The sequence below is a fragment of the Rhinolophus hipposideros genome (assembly GCF_964194185.1).
Source record: "Rhinolophus hipposideros genome assembly, chromosome: 8".
NCBI classification, from domain to species: domain Eukaryota; kingdom Metazoa; phylum Chordata; class Mammalia; order Chiroptera; family Rhinolophidae; genus Rhinolophus; species Rhinolophus hipposideros.
Window position 1 is genome coordinate 16109173 of NC_138054.1, and position 19667 is coordinate 16128839.

General features: G+C 36.5%; 2 protein-coding genes and 1 pseudogene across 5 annotated transcripts in view; 1 reads left to right on the top strand and 2 right to left on the bottom strand.

Annotated features, from left to right (window-relative positions):
• Window positions 1-19667, bottom strand: part of DTNBP1 (dystrobrevin binding protein 1) — a 131630-nt gene that overhangs the window by 103268 nt on the left and 8695 nt on the right. For all 3 annotated transcript variants that reach the window (XM_081054714.1, XM_081054715.1, XM_081054713.1), the window contains exons 2-4: window positions 18710-18763; window positions 17906-17956; window positions 11477-11537 (exon numbers count right to left, since the gene is read on the bottom strand). In XM_081054714.1, the coding sequence (XP_080910840.1) occupies window positions 11477-11537; window positions 17906-17956; window positions 18710-18763 (166 nt within the window). The remainder of the gene's footprint in view (window positions 1-11476; window positions 11538-17905; window positions 17957-18709; window positions 18764-19667) is intronic.
• On the bottom strand, window positions 6811-9893 carry LOC308500305 (trafficking protein particle complex subunit 4). The gene has a single exon (XM_081054719.1). The coding sequence runs from the start codon at window positions 7911-7913 to the stop codon at window positions 7254-7256; it is 660 nt and encodes a 219-aa protein (XP_080910845.1). The 5' UTR covers window positions 7914-9893; the 3' UTR covers window positions 6811-7253.
• On the top strand, window positions 8875-9484 carry LOC308500904 (ubiquitin carboxyl-terminal hydrolase isozyme L5-like; annotated as a pseudogene). The gene has a single exon. The product of its transcript is annotated as a ubiquitin carboxyl-terminal hydrolase isozyme L5-like (transcript).

Below are 19667 nucleotides of genomic sequence, written 5' to 3' on the forward strand. Positions count from 1 at the left end.
AGAGGAATAAAAATATCAAAATAAGATGTAAAATTATTTGTATGTGGTACTAGATTGTGTTTCTTCATTTCAATACTCTAGGGAATTCACAACATTGAAATAAAAGAACCAAGATACAATACAGGCTAGAAAGCTGCCTAGTTTCCTCATTCTGTCTCCATCTCCCACACCTGCCCTTTGTTTTTCAGCCCACGTCAGAGAGATAATGGCATCATCTCTCACATACCGGCCTCAACTGAGCTGGGGAAGTGACACCAGGACTACTCAAGTTGCATTCCCATTAATTTTGTATACTTAAAAATGCTTATTGCTTACTGGTTTTAAAAAGATCCCTGAAGTAGTCTAAAAAATACTGAGCAGTGTTAATAGACAAGCAGTGATGCAATAATAAGGAAAGTAAGGCTTGAAATAAGCATCTGTGTTCATAAATTCATTTATAACAGTCAACAAACTTCTACAGACCATCCACGATCTGCCAAGCACTGTTTTGGCACTAGAGATACAATGGTGAACAAAACAGAAAAAAACAAAATCCTGCCCTCCTGGTGCTCACATTGGCAGCAGGTTTCACCCATTCTCTTAGCTTCAGTACTTAAATTCAAAAAAGAAAAAAATAATTCCTATATGAAAGAGCTGATGTGAGGATAAATAACAAATCTGACAATTAAGGTTGCAAACTCATCCTAGAAAAAGTGCTACATACCTCATTGCTGAATATCACTACAGTCACCTTCAAAGTACTCCCCTTGGGAAGCTATGCACCGACACCAGCACCTAGTGAATCCTTCAAAGCAACTTTGGAACTCTTTTTCTGGAATGGCCCTCAGAGCTGTCGTTGTATTACCCTTGATGTCCTGAATGTCATCTCAATGTCCTCCTTTCAATATTTCCTTTATCTTCGGGTAAATAAAGAAGTCATTGGGGGCCAGATCAGGTGACTAGGGAGGGTGTTCCAATACAGTTATTTGTTGACTGGCTAAAAACTCCCTCACAGACAGTGTCGTGTGAGCTGGTGCATTGTTGTGATGCAAGAGCTATGAATTGTTGGCAAAAAGTTCAGGTTGTCTAACTTTTTAATGCAGACTTTTCAGCACTTCCAAATAGTAAACTTGGTTAACTGTTTGTCCAGTTGGTACAAATTCATAATGAATAATCCCTCTGATATCAAAACATGTGAGCAATAGCGTTGCAACAAATTCGCAAGGTTCATTGTCAGACCTCATACTTTTTCCTGGTACATGGCATATCTTTTAAAAAGTTTGATAAATCTTACAGTGGCAAATTAGGTTAATAACTTGAAAAATCTAGAATGTTAGTCATTTCTTACTGAAAATTAAAGTGCAATATAAATTTTAAAACAACTACAGTCTAGTTTGAGCCTGCCACAAAATTAAAAACTATATTCTGAATATAGAATATAAGAAGTGTATATAGAAAGAGTATACCAAAACACATTAAAATATCATTTCCACTTAAAAAAAGTGGGAGGTTGAATAGATTTTCAGAAATCATTACCAATAATTATGTAATAAGACTAAAACATCTTGGGTATTTTCTATGTGCCACACCCTCTGCTAAGCAATTTACATACATTATCTCATTTAAACCACACAGCAATCTTGTGAACTAAGCATTATTACCACTGTCATTTCACAAATGAAGAAACTGAGGCTTAATGAAGCTAAATCACTTGCCCAAGGACCATAGTGGAACTAGAGTCAATCCCAGGGAATCTGACACGTAAGCCCATGCCCTTAAATCACTATTTTCTAGGGGTTGTATTATAGGGGTACATGAAAGAAAGAAGAAAAGTTAGCAAAAGAAAGGGTTCTAAAAATCTGTATTTAAACTTGACTGAATGATTAAAAATAAGCTATTTCCAGAAGACCAATATGTCCACCTCCAAGCAAACAATTCTGAAGAACCCCAGATTTAACACCAGGAAATCAAGTTTAAGGAGCAAGACAAACCCATCAGGCTTCACTCCAAAATTCCTCCTGGTGGACACTGAAGTTAGGAGAATGAAGAAAAAGCAGGGAATAGCAATGATTTGCAAAATGGCTAATAACAGTACCTTACTGTGTATAAAATTCAACAGTTCAGAGTTTGGGGGGGTACATTATCTTACGTGATTTCCACACTACTTTGCTTCAATAGAACCTGCAGGGTAGGTGGTGGTATATCATTTTACAGAGGAGGAAGTAAAACAGAGACGAAGTTATGTGCCCAAGGTCAAAATACATTAGCACGGAAATTAGGATTTCCAACACCCAGTTCTGGTCACCTTTTACCACAGGCAGTGGAGCTCCACGCTGGAACACAGACTGAACCGTGTCTAATTTAACCCGCTCACACCTCAAATTGTTAAACAAAACGGAATCTTAACAGTTGAATTTGAATGCAAGCAAATATCTCACAATAATACAAATTACAAGCAAATAATGCACTGGAAGTCTAACTTTAAAAAGCTGCCTTCAGAGTCTAACCCCTAAGTCAGTATTAACTATTTATTCATTTATATATTGCTGAGGGAGACAAAAAAATGGTTATAAACTTGTAGAAAAAGCCTACACAACAAAGTTACTTTACCATTGACCATAGCTGCTTATTTTCTGAGATACTGCTCTGAATTTGTAAGACTATATAGTCAGAATTAGCTTTAAAGTAGATGGGTATAAAATAATTTGTCAAACAAGACTGAATTGTCTTTAAATATATTTGTCCTGGCAGGGTGAAACTGGTTAAAGGCCACGAAAGACACATGAGCACCGTCTGACAAAATAAACACGGTAGGTTTCACACCATACATATTAAAGATACACATTTTAAATACATGTCTCAACAATACATCAGAGGGCTTTAAAATCAATTTTTCACTTTTCGAGTTGAGTACTGTGTTTCTGAAGAGCTACAGAGGTACTTCGGATCAGATGGGGGTCTTCAAATAACCAAGTATTCCAATATGAACAAATTTAAGATCCCCAGATAGCATAAATTCAACAATGGATCTTAAAGAAAATTCATTCTCCTATGTATTTTATTATAAAATACTTCTTACAATCAAAAGAATAATTTTTGTTAAAGATGCTCTACAGAATATAGTCTTCACTGAACGTTATTGGTGGGATTCACCCAAGTTGATAAATGTAGAGAGAGTAGTTCACTGATTTTCACTACTGTATGGTGTTTGATTTTATGAATAATACTGTAATTTACTCTGTAGATGGACTTCGTGACCATCTAAAGTTTCAACAGAACTTGCTACAACATTCTGGTATCAATCTCCTGATGCGCATGTGTCCAAGGTGCCTCAGCAGGGCTGGGGTAAGCTGATTTCCCCAGTCACCTCAGAGGCAGCCTTCAGATAACCTCATCTATGGATCACATAGTAATGAACGTGTGCCCCACGGATATTATCAGGGGAAAGCTTGGGACACAATGCTCTGGAAATAGCCCTATGAAGTGAACTTGTTTGAAAGGTATGTGCACCTTCAACTTACAACTAATGCCAATTCAGTTTTCTAATGTAATTGAGCCGATGGATTCAACTCCCTAGTTCTAGTTGTTCCTCATCATGTTTCTTCTAAGGGAAGAAACAAAACTGTCTTCTGCAAATAATGATCGTCTCTGCACAGAAAACTCAAGGTTTAAAATTTTGATCACCTAAGGAGTATAAATTTGTGGTTTTAATTTGTATTTCCTTGATTACTAACCGAGTTTGAATGCATATTCATGTTTATTGGCCACTCAAATGTTTTTTTTCTTCTTTAAAATGCCTGGTCATATCTTTTGCTAGCTTTTCTATTGTGTGACTGTTCTTTTTTTATTGGTTTGTAGTGGTTGTTCATATTTTCTGAACACTTGTCTTCTGTTTTGTGAATTGCTTAACATTTTCATGGTGCTGTTTGATGAATAGAAGCTCTGATAAAAATTATTATTTTTATTTATGGCTGGTGCTTTTTATGCCTTGTTTAAGAAATCTTTCTTTACCCTCAGTCTTAAAGCTCTTCTGCTATTTTCTAAAATATCTATAGTTTAACAAAATATGGGGCAGCCAGAGAACTCAGTTGGTTAGAGTGCGAGCTCTGAACAACAGGGTTGCCAGTTGTTCCCACATGGGCCAGTGAGATGCTCCCTCCACAACTAGATTGAAGACAACGAGCTGCCGCTGAGCTTCCAGAGGGGTGGTTAGATGGCTCAGTTGGTTAGAGCGTGTGCTCTCAACAACAAGGTTGCCAGTTCGACTCCCACATGGGATGGTCGGCTGTGCTCCATGCAACTAGACTGAAAACAGCGACTAGACTTGGAGCTGAGCTGTGCCCTCCACAACTAAGATTGAAAGGACAACAACTTGTCTTGGTGCTGATGGGTCCTGGGGGAAAAAAACAACAACACACTGTTCCCCAATAAAGTCGTGGAAATACACACTGTTCCCCTATATAGTCCTGTTCCCCTTCCCCAATAAAATCTTTTTTAAAAATGTACAGTTTTCCCTCTCACATTTAAGTATGATGGAACCAAAATTTGAACCACGCTCTTTCACTACTTTTATTTAACATTATACTGGAGGTTCTACCCAGTGTAAAAAGACATGAAGAAATGAAAGTTGCATGGATTAGAGGGGAAGAAACCCACCATCTACAAGAAAGAACTCCCCCACCCCAAATACAAATTATTAGAATAAACAGATTTAGCAACACGGTTAAAGATGGGATCAATATACTGCAAGTCAAATACGGGTTTGGGTGGATATTAGGACAAAGATATTGTCTGTTAAAAACTTGCTAAAATGTGTTACTCTGAAAAAATGCTTAATTTCATTGAATGTACTTTCTGCATCTGATAATCATATATTTTTCTTCTTTGACTTGTGAACGTGGTCAACTGCATTCAAAAGATTTTCTAATGTCAAACCAATCTTTTAATCCTGGAAGGAGCCAGGTGTGTTTTGCTTTTTACGCACTGCTGAATTTGCTTGCCAGAAGCCATACACTGCGGAGGAATGCCTCACAGGCAGAATGCCTTTTGTTTATCATCCGCATTCACAGAACATATACCCATCAATACAAAGTTCTTGCTCACACGTATATAGGAAAACTTTATATTTAAGCTCGACGCACATCTTAAAACAATGTGTGAGAAGATTCTCAAACTACATTTCAAATTCTTAGAACGTCAGAATCACGGGTATGAGGAGTACCTCCATACGCAGGCCTTGTGTGTGGCTAGGGGTGACAGTCCGTCCACACTATTACACACGACGCAACTGTTAATAACTACATCAGAAGTTTAGACATCAGAAAACTATGTTTTAAGCACTTTACATTCTAACACATTGCTACCCATATATAGACATTTTGCTAGTTTTAAATATATTTCAGAAAGTTGGTTGAGGGTTTAGGGTTGACATGTAGCATACTGTAATTTTTCCAATTTGAAACATAAGAAACATCAGGGACTATGGGCATTTTGGCAGTTAGTGTTTGCACATTACATCTGATTTTCAGAAACGGATTACTGAAATTAAGTGAGAGATGATGCTATTTCTATTCTTCACTGGTTACTCTTGAAATTCTGCCTTTCATATTTAACTTTAAATCTGAGGTTAATCAGTCTCTGTACACTCTCCGTAAATAATGCAAGGACTTTTGAATGCTTTAATTGATAATCTGCCTTCCAGATTACATGCTGTATTATCCAGCATTTTTGTTCTATTATTGTTAATCCCACTGTTAATTAGATAACTGATAAATACATAGTCATTGTTTATTTAGATTTATTTTTGGTTTACTATTTTCTTTGTTCACTATTCCTTCCTATATCTCAGACCTATTTTCCAAGATAATTTTTCTTTATCCTGAAATACATTCGTTAGAAGTTCTTTTACTGGGTGATTGTTGACAGCAAACTATTTTTTTTCTGACAATGTCTTACTTTGCCCTCATTCTTGACAACAGTTTGAGAAATCTGCTGTGAAACTCATTCATTTATAAGTGATGTCTTTTCTCTCTAATTGCTTTGAGCTCTTTTTCTTACTTTAGGTGTTCTGTAGTTTCAATATGAGGTGTCTAGGTATACTAATAATAACTTTTCTTGCTTGCTTGAACTTTTTGGACCTAAGCATTTACATATCTCATTTCTGGAAAATTCTCAGCCATTTATCTTTTCCTACATTGTCTTTCCCTCATTATCTTTCTAGAACCTTTATTAGATATTAAGATGACCCATATGAACCTGTAATTTTACAGACTAAAATTAATCCAATATTGGTGATCTCACTTGGTTCAACCTTCTATAACTATTTTCTATTAACTCCTCTGTCACATTTTCCATTTTCTTATCTCAGAGATGCTTTCTCGGTAACTGACTTTATCTTCTACTTCACTGTAGTCTTTCTTCGATTGTATATAACTGCTGTTAAGCACATTCTTTGGGTTTTTAATGACATTTTTCTTTCTTTTTTTTTTTTTTTTAATGAGGGCACAGCTCACAGTGGCTCATGCAGGGATCGAACCAGCAACCTTGGTGTTATTAGCACCATGCTCTAACCAACTGAGCTAACAGGCCATCCCTTAATGACTTTTAAAAGTCATGTTTGATAGAGTCTTATTCCTTACTTTTAATTCATTTTTTTATCTCAAAAACTTTGCATGTAACTATTTAACAGACTATGCCCAACAGTATGATATCCAAAGTCCTTTGTAGGTCTAAATCTTACTCTTTGGTTCTGATGACTCTCAAACTTTTGGTAATATATTTCTTTCTTTCTGTATTTGCTAATTATTTTTTTCTTTTTCTTTTTTTGAGGGGGTGGTAAGGAATCAATCCGTAGGAATCTTATTGAGGGGCCTAGCTTAAACAAAGTTTCATCCATGCAGAATTTGTGTTTGTATCTGTTGGGTGTTAAAGAACAGTTATCTGTGGCCTTTTCATTTCTTAACGAAATGAATTCTTTCAATTCATTTCAATTTTTTTTTTTTTTTTTGAGATCAAAGTAATGTTTATTACAGCATTTATGGGCCTACCTCCTCCATAAATAAATCTACACAGTTGGGAAGTAGGACCATGATACAGGAGGGAAGAAAGCATGGTCTTAAGGCCTGGGGATCAGTACACATCATCAGGCTCAACATCCTCCCATTTTCAAGTGCACTAACAAGGCTTCTGGGCTCTCCACTGTGGTGGAAACAGCAGGACCCCTGCTGCAGGATCTCTCAGAATTTGTGGGGAGGGGTGTCCACTGCAGGCTCAGCCTATGATCCAGGTCCAAAAGTTCCAGCCTTCTCTGCCACCTCCAGGGCTAACTTCAGGTTCTGGTCAAACAGCTCACACCTGATGGGCATTTCCAGGGAGTAGAATGGATTCTTGAGGGCAAAGTCTGAATAAATCTCATAAATCTTTCGGAGAAGAGAATCTATTCCAGCTTGCCTAGGGTCTGCCAGCACCACAAACTTGATCCCTGTCAGTGTCTGGAAGCAGTGTAGTTTGAATGTGTCTGTCTCCAGCATCTCAATGCCTGAGCTGCCCTGTTCAGGAGACAGCTGGGAGCCGATTGCGAACAGCGAATGGAACATAGAGGCCAGCATGAGCTTCTCATTGGAGGTAAGGCGGGGTCGGCCGAACCGAATGGACACCGGATAGTTAGAAGGGTTGGCCAGGTACTCCAGCACCTCTTTCCCATCAGCCGTGTATTTGCCGTTCACGTCCATGCCATTGATGGCCAGCACTGCGTGCCCCACCCGGATTCCGTCGCGTTGGCCGAAGGCAACCAGCACACGTTCGTCATGCAGCTTGAGCAGCAGATCAAGCGGGTAACTGAAAGTTTTTTCAGCCTCGGCCCGTGGCGCGTAGCTGTCCAGTTGGTAAATCAGGCCGCCTGCTTTGTTCACCACATACACACTGAAAATCGCCATCGCTGCCGTCCCGGCTCTGACTCTGGAAGTCGGCCCGGCCCCGCGCCGGAAGTGCAGTCATAGGATCTGTCGCTCGCCCCCCACCTCCCCCACGCAGCCCCGGTCCGCTGCGGGCTGCGGCGCTTGCGCAGTTGAGGCCATACACATGGGTGTAACGGCGAAAGTCAGGTGCCGGGGCCTGATAAGTCGTTTTCCGTCTCTTTCTCGGTCCCTAATGCCAGAGAATAGCGACGTGTGGGTGCATCACAACTAGCGGCAAAGCCCAACAAAGCGGGGACAGTGTTCACCTCATTTCAATTCTTAATTCCTTTCAATTCTTAATTCCTTGATCATGCAGGAAGTACACATTAGAGCCCCACACTCCCATGACAGGTTTCCTTGTTGCCTCCTTTTACCAACAGATAGCTTTTTTCTTTTCTTTTTTTCTTAGCATAAGCGTTCACTGAGAGATGTACCCACTTCAAAGATCCAAGAGCTTTGGATGTGGGGTTGACGAGCTGAGCGGCGGGTTTGCTGAGATCAGTGGCTGGTGGCAGCGGGTACCGGGGGCAGCCAGAGTCAGAAGTGGAGTGGGGCAGTGTGTGGCTGGGGCCATGGTGGACAGGGCCGGGCAGTGATGCCTTATGGAAAGTGACCCTGGGGTCCTCACCAAGCTCATTTAAAGGATTTGGTTGCCTAGGAGCTCAAGTAGAAGAAATAGGAGTTTAGAGCCTCAGAATTTTGAAAAATTAAAGCCAGTTCACAGGTTAACTTTTCTTTATAAGTGGCTGCCAGAAGAACCAGCAGGCTCTGTGGTTCAGGACTCAAGACTTAACACAGTATTTTTTGTCAAGCAGGTAATTAATGATGCTTGTGCTACTTAAGCCATGTAAGTGTGATATTGAACTGTACCCATCAAGATGTCCATTTAGGAGAAACATGATCAGAGTTTAAAGAATTTTCACAAAATTTTGATGCAGCTATGAAAGGTATGGCACTGAGCAATTTGAATGTGATCCAACAACAAGTACACAACAGTTTCACCAAGACAGCAAATGTCTGAACTTGACGCAAAGACATCAACAAAAGAAGAAGATGCTTTTCACTGTCAGTTATGTTCTTGTTAATGGAAGATCGTATGAATTCGATGGATTAAGAGAACGACCAACTGATTTAGGATGCAAGCAATAAAGATGACTGGATCAGTGCAGTGAGGCCAGTCACAAACAAAAGGACATAAAAGTACAGCGAAGGTCAAAGTCGATTTAACTTAATGGCCACTGTGTCTGACAGAAACATGATATACGAACAGAAGAATGCAGAGCTGCAAAGACAACTTACTGAGGCACCTATGGATACAGATCAGGGTAATATGTTGAGTGCTGTTCAGTCAGAGGTTGCTAAAAATCAGATGCTTACTGAAGAAGTACAGAAATTAAAAAGATACAATCGAAAATATCGGAAGGAATCATAATTCCCTGCCTTTCATTACGGAATTGTTAAAGACTTTAGCAGAACACCGGCAGTTAATACAATGAGTAGAAAAGTCAAAATAAAAACAGAATGCAAAGAAAGCACAAGAAATTACATGAAGAAGATACTTTGGAATATGCACACATTTCTGAGTCTGCACTTACTTTCACTGAAACCATTAAGAATAAAGAACTTTGAGCAACACCCTAATTGACTGCATGTTTGGCAATAGCACCTGTCTGCCTTGTCTTTAATGCATGGATTCATAACCTTTTCCCTACCTGCATCATGTGCATGTAGTACAGATTAAATAAAAGCAGTGTTAAAAGTACTTGCCCGAATGCCATTATCTGATATTGGATCTGAGAACTTCTCTGTATATGTAACTGCCATAATGAACCTTGAAAATGCACAAATGATATGCTCAACCTGTAACTGTTATAATTAATCTTTTGATCTTGTAGCTCAGTTAAATGCTTAAAATTTAAGAATGTCAGATCTTGATTAAACTGGATCTCATGCCTTCACATCAGTAATGGAAAAAAAAATCAGCATTTCTCTTTGATATTTAAATATTTTGAAAATTTTAAAACTGAATTTTATCTCCTATACCAATTATTTGAAAAAGTATGACTTTAATGCAGATCATTTGAAAAGGACAAAGTACAGTTTCTAGTGATTTTCATTGCTGCCAGCAGAAAAAGTAATAAACATCCCAAGTTAAAAAAAAAGATGCAAGAGCTTTATGCAGGAGTCTCAGTTCCCCATAGATAAAATCTCCTATCTCCATAAATCTCTAAAGCTTTTGTTTTAGTATCTGACACCACCTTCTGTGGGTTTTTTTGTTTTTTACCACTGTGATCTCAGTTCCCTTTTCATTTTTTGGCTCTGTAGAATCTGCCAAAATTTTTTGTGAGCTTAGTGCAATAATTTTTTTTTTTTTAATCTATCCAGGGGCAGCTGGATGGCTGAGCTGCCAGAGGGGCAATCAGATGGCTCAGTTGGTTAGAGCGAGAGCTCTTAACAACAAGGTTGCCAGTTCAATTCCTACATGGGATGGTGGGCTGCGCCCTTGCAACTAAGATTGAAAACAGTGACTGGACTTGGAGCTGAGCTGCGTCCTCCACAACTAGATTGAAGGACAATGACTTGACTTGGAGCTGAAGGGGCCCTGGAAAAACACACTGTTCCCCAATATTCCCCAATTCCAAAAAAAAAAAAAGAAAGAAAGAAAGAAAAGAAAAAAAAATCTATCCAGTATTTAACTGTTTTATAGTGATGGGCTTTTCAAAGTACCTAGTCTGCCTTACTGCCAGAAACCTATGTTCCCCCTTTTTTCAGTCATTTCTCAGAGAAACACTAGTGCCTAAATTACATTATGTATTACTCCATCCTATTCAACTATTACAGCTTCACTAATTTAGGTAAATGGTAAAGACAGCCAGACTAAATTAAAGTCAGAATCACAGAAACGTTTTTAGGAAGAAATTAGTTTGACACACATCAATAGCACACAGCATTTGATCTTGGCTAACAAATCTTTAAGTACATGTACCAAATAATTTTAATTACAAGACACTGTGATTCATTGTACACTCTATACATAGTGCTAGAAAATCACTTGTTCTTCTAAGAGAATTGAGGATGGCTCCTGAAATTTTTATAGTTATTTCCCAAGCAAATTAATGATTTTAGGTAGACTGAGCAAAGTTAAGCTTTTGCTAAAATAATAAGAAATTCTTAAATAATGGGTAAAAAAAAATTAGGTCTTCTAATTTACATATACTACAAAGATATCAGATTCAAATTCAAAGCATTATAGCTAGATGAACCAAGTATTTACTTGTGACTTGAGAATAAAAGTTATAAACTCTCTAAGCCTAAGTAAACTAAATTATTTGACTGAGATATTATGAAAATGTGCCTTTAGTAGTTTCATAATCAACTACTAAATTTAATTTTAGATGGTCAGTAAACCATTTTAATACAATTACAAATTAATTTCTTAAAAACTAGCATTTAACATTGCGAAAGGATTTTGCAATGTTTTCATTGCAAAAGGATTTTGCAATGTTTTCCCACAAGTAAAAGATTAGCCCATAATTCTTTACCTCTCCAGCACTTGCACATTCCTTTGCTCTTCTGTGAAGTGCAGCCCATGTATCTTCGTACCTAAAAAAAGCAAAAAATAATTCAAAATGTAAAACATGTATTAAAAAATAGACTATCTAAAGATGAACCTAGAACATCCTATGGTGCCAGAAAGGAAAAGCTCAAAAAATAATGGGGATATGTCACAAGTATACAGAATTCAACTTGAATGGGTTCCCAACTGCCAGATTTGGGAGAATTTGAGCAACAAAATAAATCATGGTAGTAATGGGTTATAACCCAAAGAATAAAACAAACTTCCATGAGTTCATAGTTATTCAAACAAATAGCTGAATAAATAAATTGGGGAAAAGGGAAAACCTCTTCCTTACAGTAGAATTCCAGTGGATAACTGTAGAAAAAAATGATAAAAATAGAAAATCATTTGATAAACACAACAATAATAATTGTTTCAGGCTAGAAGTCTAATGGATGCTAAAATTAATGGATTAAATTATGAAGTGAAACAGGATATTTACATAGTCTCAAAGTATCTCCCCATAGGATACTCATTAATTATAAAGGGGGAAACAGTATTACCAGTGGAGAAACTGGGTGGACACTCCCTTAACCAAGTGACCAACAGTAATGAGACATATCAACACCATGTATCTACTGATATGACACACTGAGAAGGGCACAACATTACTCTCCTGGAATGCTTGCCAAAAAGGCACTAACTTGAATTTAGTCATGAGAAAACAGCAGATAAACCCAAACTGAGGGATGTTTTGCAAAATAACTGGCCAGTACTCTTTAAAAGTATTGAGGTCACAAAAGACAAAGACAGACTCAGGAATTGTTTCAGATTAAAGGAGGTGAAGGAGATATGGTGACTAAATACAATGTGTGATCCTGCATTGGGTCCTGGTCCAGAAACAAGGACTTTAGTGGGATAACTGATGAAATTTGAATAAGGTCTGTGGTTTACAGGCATACCTCATTTTATTGCACTTTGCTTTACTGTACTTCACAGATACTGTGCTTTTACAAATTGAAGGCAAGAACCTCCACCAACAAAAAGATTACAACTTGCTTTTATTGTGATACTTGCTTTACTGTGGTGGTCTGGAACCAAACCCACAATATCTCCAAGGTATGCTTATATTTATCAATATTATTTTCCTGGTTTTCATAATTGTACTATTGTACATGATCCTCAAAATATGAAGCAATAATTGCCAAAACTGAAGGGAGAAATAAATATTCTCCAATAACAGTTAGAGACAATACACTACTCTCAATGGATAAAATGACCACACAGAATATAAGGAGAACATGAACAACACAATAAATCAACCGGACATAACAGACATATATAGAACACTCTACCCAACAACAACAGAATACACATTCTTCTCAAGTGCATATAGGACATTCTCCAGGACAGACCATGTGTTAGGCTACAAATTAAATCTCAATAGATTTTAAAAGGTGGTTATGAGCAATCTCCGAATCTTCTCTCTGTTTTGCTGTGAACCTAAGAGTACTCTAAAAAAATAAAGTCTATATATTTTTTAAAAGAGATATTTATCACACAAAGTATTTTTTCTGACCACAATGGAATGAAGTGAGAAATCAATAACAAACAGAAAACTGGAAAACTCACAAATTTGTAAAAATCAAGCAACATATTCTTAAATAACCAATGTGTCAAGAAGAAATCACAAGGGAAATTAGAAAATACTAAGACATGAATGAAAACCACAACATACCAAAGCTTACAGCATGCAGCAAAAGCAGAGCTTAGAGGAAAATTTATAGCTATGTATTCTTATATTAAAGAAAAAAGTATCTCCAATCAACAGCCTAACTTCACAACTTAGAAAACTAGAAAAAGAACAAACTGAACCCAAAGCTAGCTGAAAAAATAATAAAGATTGGAGCAGAAATAGAGAATTTAAAAATAGACAAAAGCAATGAAATAAAAAAATTCATTCTTCAAAAAGATTAACAAAATTAAACCTTTAGATAGACTAAGAAAAAAAAGACAAATAAAATTAGAAACAAAAAGGGGGACATTATTTAGAAACAAAAGGGGACTGAAATGAAAAGGATTAGAAGAGTAATATGGATAATTGCATGCCAACTAATTGGATAACCTAGATGAAATGAACAAATTTCTAGAAACACAAAACCTTCCAAGACTGAATACCCTCCAAAATAGATAATGTGGATAGACGCATAACTAGTAAGATGATTGGATCAGTAATCAAAGACCTCCCTCTTGGACAACTAATGCATCAAAAAAGACATTAAAAGGGAAATAAAAAAGTATCTTGATACAAGCAAAAACGGAAACACAACATACCAAAACTTATGCAGCAAAAGCAGTTCTGAGAGGGAAGTTCATACCTGGCAATAAATGACTACATTAAGCAGCAAGAAATACCCCAAATAAACAAACTAATTATTTGCCTTAAGGAACTAGAAACAGAAAAATAAACTGAGCCAAAGTTAGCAGAAGGAAGGAAAATAATAAAGAGTAGAGCAGAAATAATTGAAATAGAGAACAGGTAAATAGAAAAGATTAACCAAGCTATGAACTGGTTCTTTGAAAAAATAAACAAAATTGACAAACCTTTGGCTATAGACTAATCAAGTTAAAAAGAGGCCCCAAATCAACAAATTATAAATGAAAAAGGAGACATTTCAACTGACACTACAGAAATACAAAGGATCATAAGAGGCTACTGTGAACAACTACGGGCCAATAAACTGGATGTAGAGATAAAGGAACATAGGGGATTGTCATGGCAATATGGTTTTGGCTATTCATGTTGGAGCAGTGGTCAGATTAAGGAACTTTGTGAAAGTCGTTAAAAAGAAAAAGAGTTTAACATGGAAAGCGTATAAAACTAAGGACTCAACGTTTTTACTCTAGAAATTTGTTTTTGGTCCCATTGACCCTATCTGGCACAAAGGATGTTCTCTGGCATTGAATTGATGGAAGACATAAAACTTGTATTTGCTTTATATCATTACAACCTGAAAATACTTCCAAAGTACAGGACCAGGCTGGCTCTACAGTACCACAGAAAGCTTTTACTAAAGTGTCAGTAGCACTCGATACAGACCTACCTCAGAGATAGGTAGGGTTCAGTTCCAGAACTGAGGGTTCAGTTCCAGATCATCACAGGAAAGCAGGTTGTAATTTTTTTCCTGTGGAGGGTCTTGCCTTCAGTTTGTAAAAAATGCAACATCTGTAAGGCACAATAAATGTGCTTTAACAGCGAGGCCTGTACCTGTTAAGGTAGCTCCTGCGGACTTGTGTCTTTGTACAGGATCTTAAGTCCTCAACAAAGAATTTACAGCGATGTACCCTGAAGACCATCAAGCTAAATCTGGGAGGGATATAGCACCTCTGAATATGTAGTGCCGGGGGACAGCTTCCTCTGTGCTGAAACAGGTCAGCGTCTGACTGACTGGGATGTCACCTGTACACTCAAAATTGAGGTGCTGAGTGAGAGGGAATCTACTGCCAAGCCCTGCAGATACTGCTCCCATCAGAGGGAAAAAAATGCCTTCTGAACCACATATCTTTCCATTTCTTACAAGAAATTCAGCTCCATTATAATCTTATCTTATGGGACCACCGTCTAGGCGGTCCGTTATTGACTGAAACATCATTATGCAGCACCTGACTATATACTTACAGTGGAATATTACTCAGCCTTAAAAAGGAAGAAAATTCTGACATAAGCTACGACATGGATGAACCTTGAAAACGTTACGCTAAGTGAAAGAAGTCAGTCACAAAAAGATAAATACTGTACGATTCCATTTATATGAGGTACGTACAGCACTAGACAGATTCATAGAAAGGGAAAGTAGAATGATGACTGCCAGAGGCGGGGGAGGGGGCAATGGGTAGATCCAGTTTGCAAGATGAAGAGTTTTGCAGGTTGGATGCACAACAATGTACAGGTACTTAACACTACTGAACTGTACACCTAAAAATGGTTAATGATAAATTTCATGTTATGTGCATTTTATCACAATTAAAAATTATGATATGTGTATCTGCTATTTAAAATGGTCTTTCCACCACCCATAATTAGTTCTAAAGGAAAAGACTGACTCAGTGCAATGAACGGACACATTATAGACATCTCCCTACGACTGTAAACTTTTCATATTAAGTCCGAAAACATGCTCCATCCCAAAAAACTACCACATACAAAAGTTTACACTTCTCAAATCTTTCAATGTTCTTTCAACTAAATCACTAAATTTAAAAAATAAAGATAAAATATAAATAGTAAACAGTACACCTCTGATTAATTCTTACTATACGTCCTTTCATGTTCCCTTATGTTCTTCATTCAACAAAATCAAGCAGGAAATTAATATCAAATTAAGCACTTTTCACTTCAGAAAAGAAAAAAAAAATCTCTAGATTTAGCAACCATAAAAAGAAACCCAGGGTGGCCGGATGGCTCAGTTGGTTAGAGTGCGAGCTCTGAACAGCAAAGTTGCTGGTTCGATTCCCACATGGGCCAGTGAGCTGCTCCCTCCACAACTAGATTGAAGACAACAAGCTGCTGCTGAGCTTCCAGAGGGGTGGCTGGATGGCTCAGTTGGTTGAAGAGCAAGCTCTCAACAAGATTGCCGGTTCAATTCTCACATGGGATGGTGGGCTGTGCCCCCTGCAACTAAAGACTGAAAAACGGCGACTGTACTTGGAGCTGAGGTGTGCCCTCCACAACTAGACTGAAGGACAATGACTTGGAGCTGATGGGCCCTGGAGAAACGCACTGTTCCCCAATAAAATTTAAAAAAAGAAACCCAATAAAGAACCAGAAAAGCAAAAGCAAAATGTAGGTGTAGATGATCGTGTTGTAAATGTTGGTAAGAAAAGAACTATACTATACTTTTCCCTGCACACAGCTTCACCATATACACATCTGTCAAATGACACATTAAATACACAGCATATAACAACATACTCAAACCATAGACTTATTTTTCTAACAGCTTTATTGAAGCAATTCAGATACCCATAACTCAGTAGCTTTTAATATATCCACAAAATTGGGCAACTATCACCACTATCTAATTCCAAAATATTTTCATCCTTCTGAAAACAACCATATCCATTTGTAGTCGTTACTCTTTCCCTTCCCTCCCCTCTTGGCAACCACCTATTTTCTGTCTTATGGAGTCACCTATTCTGGACGTTTCATGTAAATGGAATCATACAATATGTGGCCTTTTGTATTGGTTTGTTTCACTTGGCACATTTTTAAGTTACATCCACACTGTAGCATGTATCAGTACTTCATTCCTTTTTCGTGGCTGAATAACATTCCACTGTATGAATACACCACATTTTGTTTATACATTTCATCAGTTGACAAATATTTGTACTGCTCTACTTTTTGGTTGTTATAAACAATACTGTTTTATGAATACTACTGCTATGCACAGTTGTGTACTAAGTTTTTATGTAGACGTTTTTAATTTTCTCCGTGTGAAATTGCTGGGTCACATGGCAATCCTATAGTTAACTTTGTAAGAAACTGCCAAACTGTTTTCCCCAGTGGTTGCACCATTTTACACTTCCACCAGCAATGCATAATAAGGTTTCTCATTTCTCCACATCCTTGTCAACACTTGGTATTGTCTGTCGTTTTTATTATAGTGATGCTAGTGGGTGTGAAGTGGCATCTCACTGGTTTTGATTGGTATTTCCCTGATGACTAACGATGTTGAGCATCTTTTCATGTTCTTGTTGGCCACGTATATATCTTGCTTAGGGAAATGTCTATTCAGATCCTTTGCCTATTTCTTCATTGGGGCGCCTTTTTATTGTTGAGTTATAAAAATTCTTTATATACAAGTCCCTCATCAGATATATGATTTGCAAATATTTTCTCCCATTCTGTGGATTGTTGTTTCCCTTTCTTGATGGCATTCTTTGAATTTTTAATTTTTATAAAGGCTAATTTATCTATTTTCCTTTTGTACTTATGCTTTTGGTGTTGTATCTAAGAAAACCATGTATTTTAATATTAATTTCCTTGTCAACAGCAATCAATTGGAGATGAAATTATGTAAAATTAAGAATCAAAGTATGAAAATTATTGAGGACTCAAATTCAGAATCAATTTTTTTGTGACAAAGAAACTGTAAGCGTAATAAACACACATAATAAAGTACTAACTAGTAAATACAATGTTGATCAATTTGCTCAAAGTCTAAATGGCTTTTGTATTGATCAGTGAAAAGTAAAAATCCCTTAGAGAAATAAATAAGTAAATAATTTTCAATCACTATGTTCAGATAAAATTTAGTGGTTTAAGGTTTCTATCTATAAAATTATAAAATATTTTTAGACAATAAAATAATCAGTAGTACAACCTTCTTATTTAAATGAAAAAACTTACCTGCTAAGTAATTCTAGTCCAGCAGAGTACTTTGGCAAATATGAAACAGTCCTGCCAACAGAACACTTATTTTATTAAAATTGTTTCTGGTTTAGGTCAACTTAAAAAAAAAAAAATTACATACAAGAATTTTGACACTGTCAACTGTAATGTGAAATATTTTAAAAATCAATAATGACAATTTATCTACTTTTAGAGAAACGTGTTACTTTATTTCAAAGGTAAAATACTGTAATATATTATCATTTTGCCCAATATATCATTTTTAGCACATAATACAATAAACACTGTAATGTAATGCTAAATAATAAAAAAATTTTTTAAGCTCATCATCTCTAGGTTGAAAATAAAACTTGGTCATACACTTTATTTACTGTGTTAAAAAACGAAAAAAATTACACAACTAACACCAGTGTTTTCCTATAGAACAGATAACATGGCTAAAGAGGCTTGTTGGCCAAGTACTGTTCCATTATTAATTTGCTTCTTAATAATGTTTTTATTTCTCTTGATGTGAAACTGCTCTTTTACTTTGCTCTTAATATACAAATAAAAAATGATTGTGATGGAAAAATAGCCCACTGATTGTCAGAGTAAAACAATTACACTTCACCATTTTTTCAACCATTTTATAATTTCATCAAAAATTTTCCAGTGTTACAAAATTTAAAAAGAGTTAATAAATTGTTTGTAGTCAGATGCATTCACAGATGTAAAACCCATTAAAGTAATTACACTATCATGACTACAACCAAGTTGCACAACATTTAAGTCACAGTAAATAAAATCTTAGCACAAGCTTACCTTGGTTTGCTTTTTACTTTTGCTTCTTTTGACTTGTCACTTAAAGTCTTCAGCCTGTAATTCAACAAGTATAAAATATCATGTTCTTACAGCTCCAGAGATCTTTTTCAACTGTAAATTTCGCAGCTGTTACATTTTGATTGGGTAAGCTAATTTTCTTGGCAAGCACTAAGCACCTCTACAGACAACAAATATTTGTAAAAACATACAGTGTTTACTATATGTTAGACTCCACAAATGAAAAATTTGTAACAAGCATTATATGCAGTATATAGTACATAGTCTTTAAGTAAGGAAACACGAATGGAAAATTTGTAGCAAATATTTTTATATTTTTTCTTGTCCCAAACCCATTTTAGAAACAATTCCTAAATGTGATTGGACTAGAGAAACCTCATTTATCTGGCATCATTAGGAAAAGAAGTGGTCCACACAAACGAATTTGGCAGGTTTAACAAAGATATCTAAGCACACATTTTATTAAGCAGATACTATACCAGGTGCTCAAATCTCTTTAGGTCCCAACATTTGGTGAAATTTTTAGCTGATTATAAAAAGCTTTCTAAAATATATTAAAATTCTTTTTCATTAAAGAGGACGTGGCATATTCTATTTAACATTTTCTGATAACTCCAAGTCATTATTATGATGACAACTGACTGCATTTTGTGGCAAAATCCTCTCTTCACTTATGTCCAAGCTAGAAATGCCTCTTCATTTACCAACTTGAAACCAATCTACTAGTTATTTTTTTTTTTAAGTTTATTTGGGATCCTGTGTCTGTTTTTTCCAAATTTAAGTTTTCCATCTCCACCATTGGCCATCTCTTTGTCAGCTATCCTACTGCTTCTGCTAGCTACTTAACTATAGCAGCCTCTTCCTTTTCTATTTGTTTTAAATTACTGGACTGGAAAACAGATAACTGGGTTAGAAGTGTATACATAAAATAGGCTTTTCT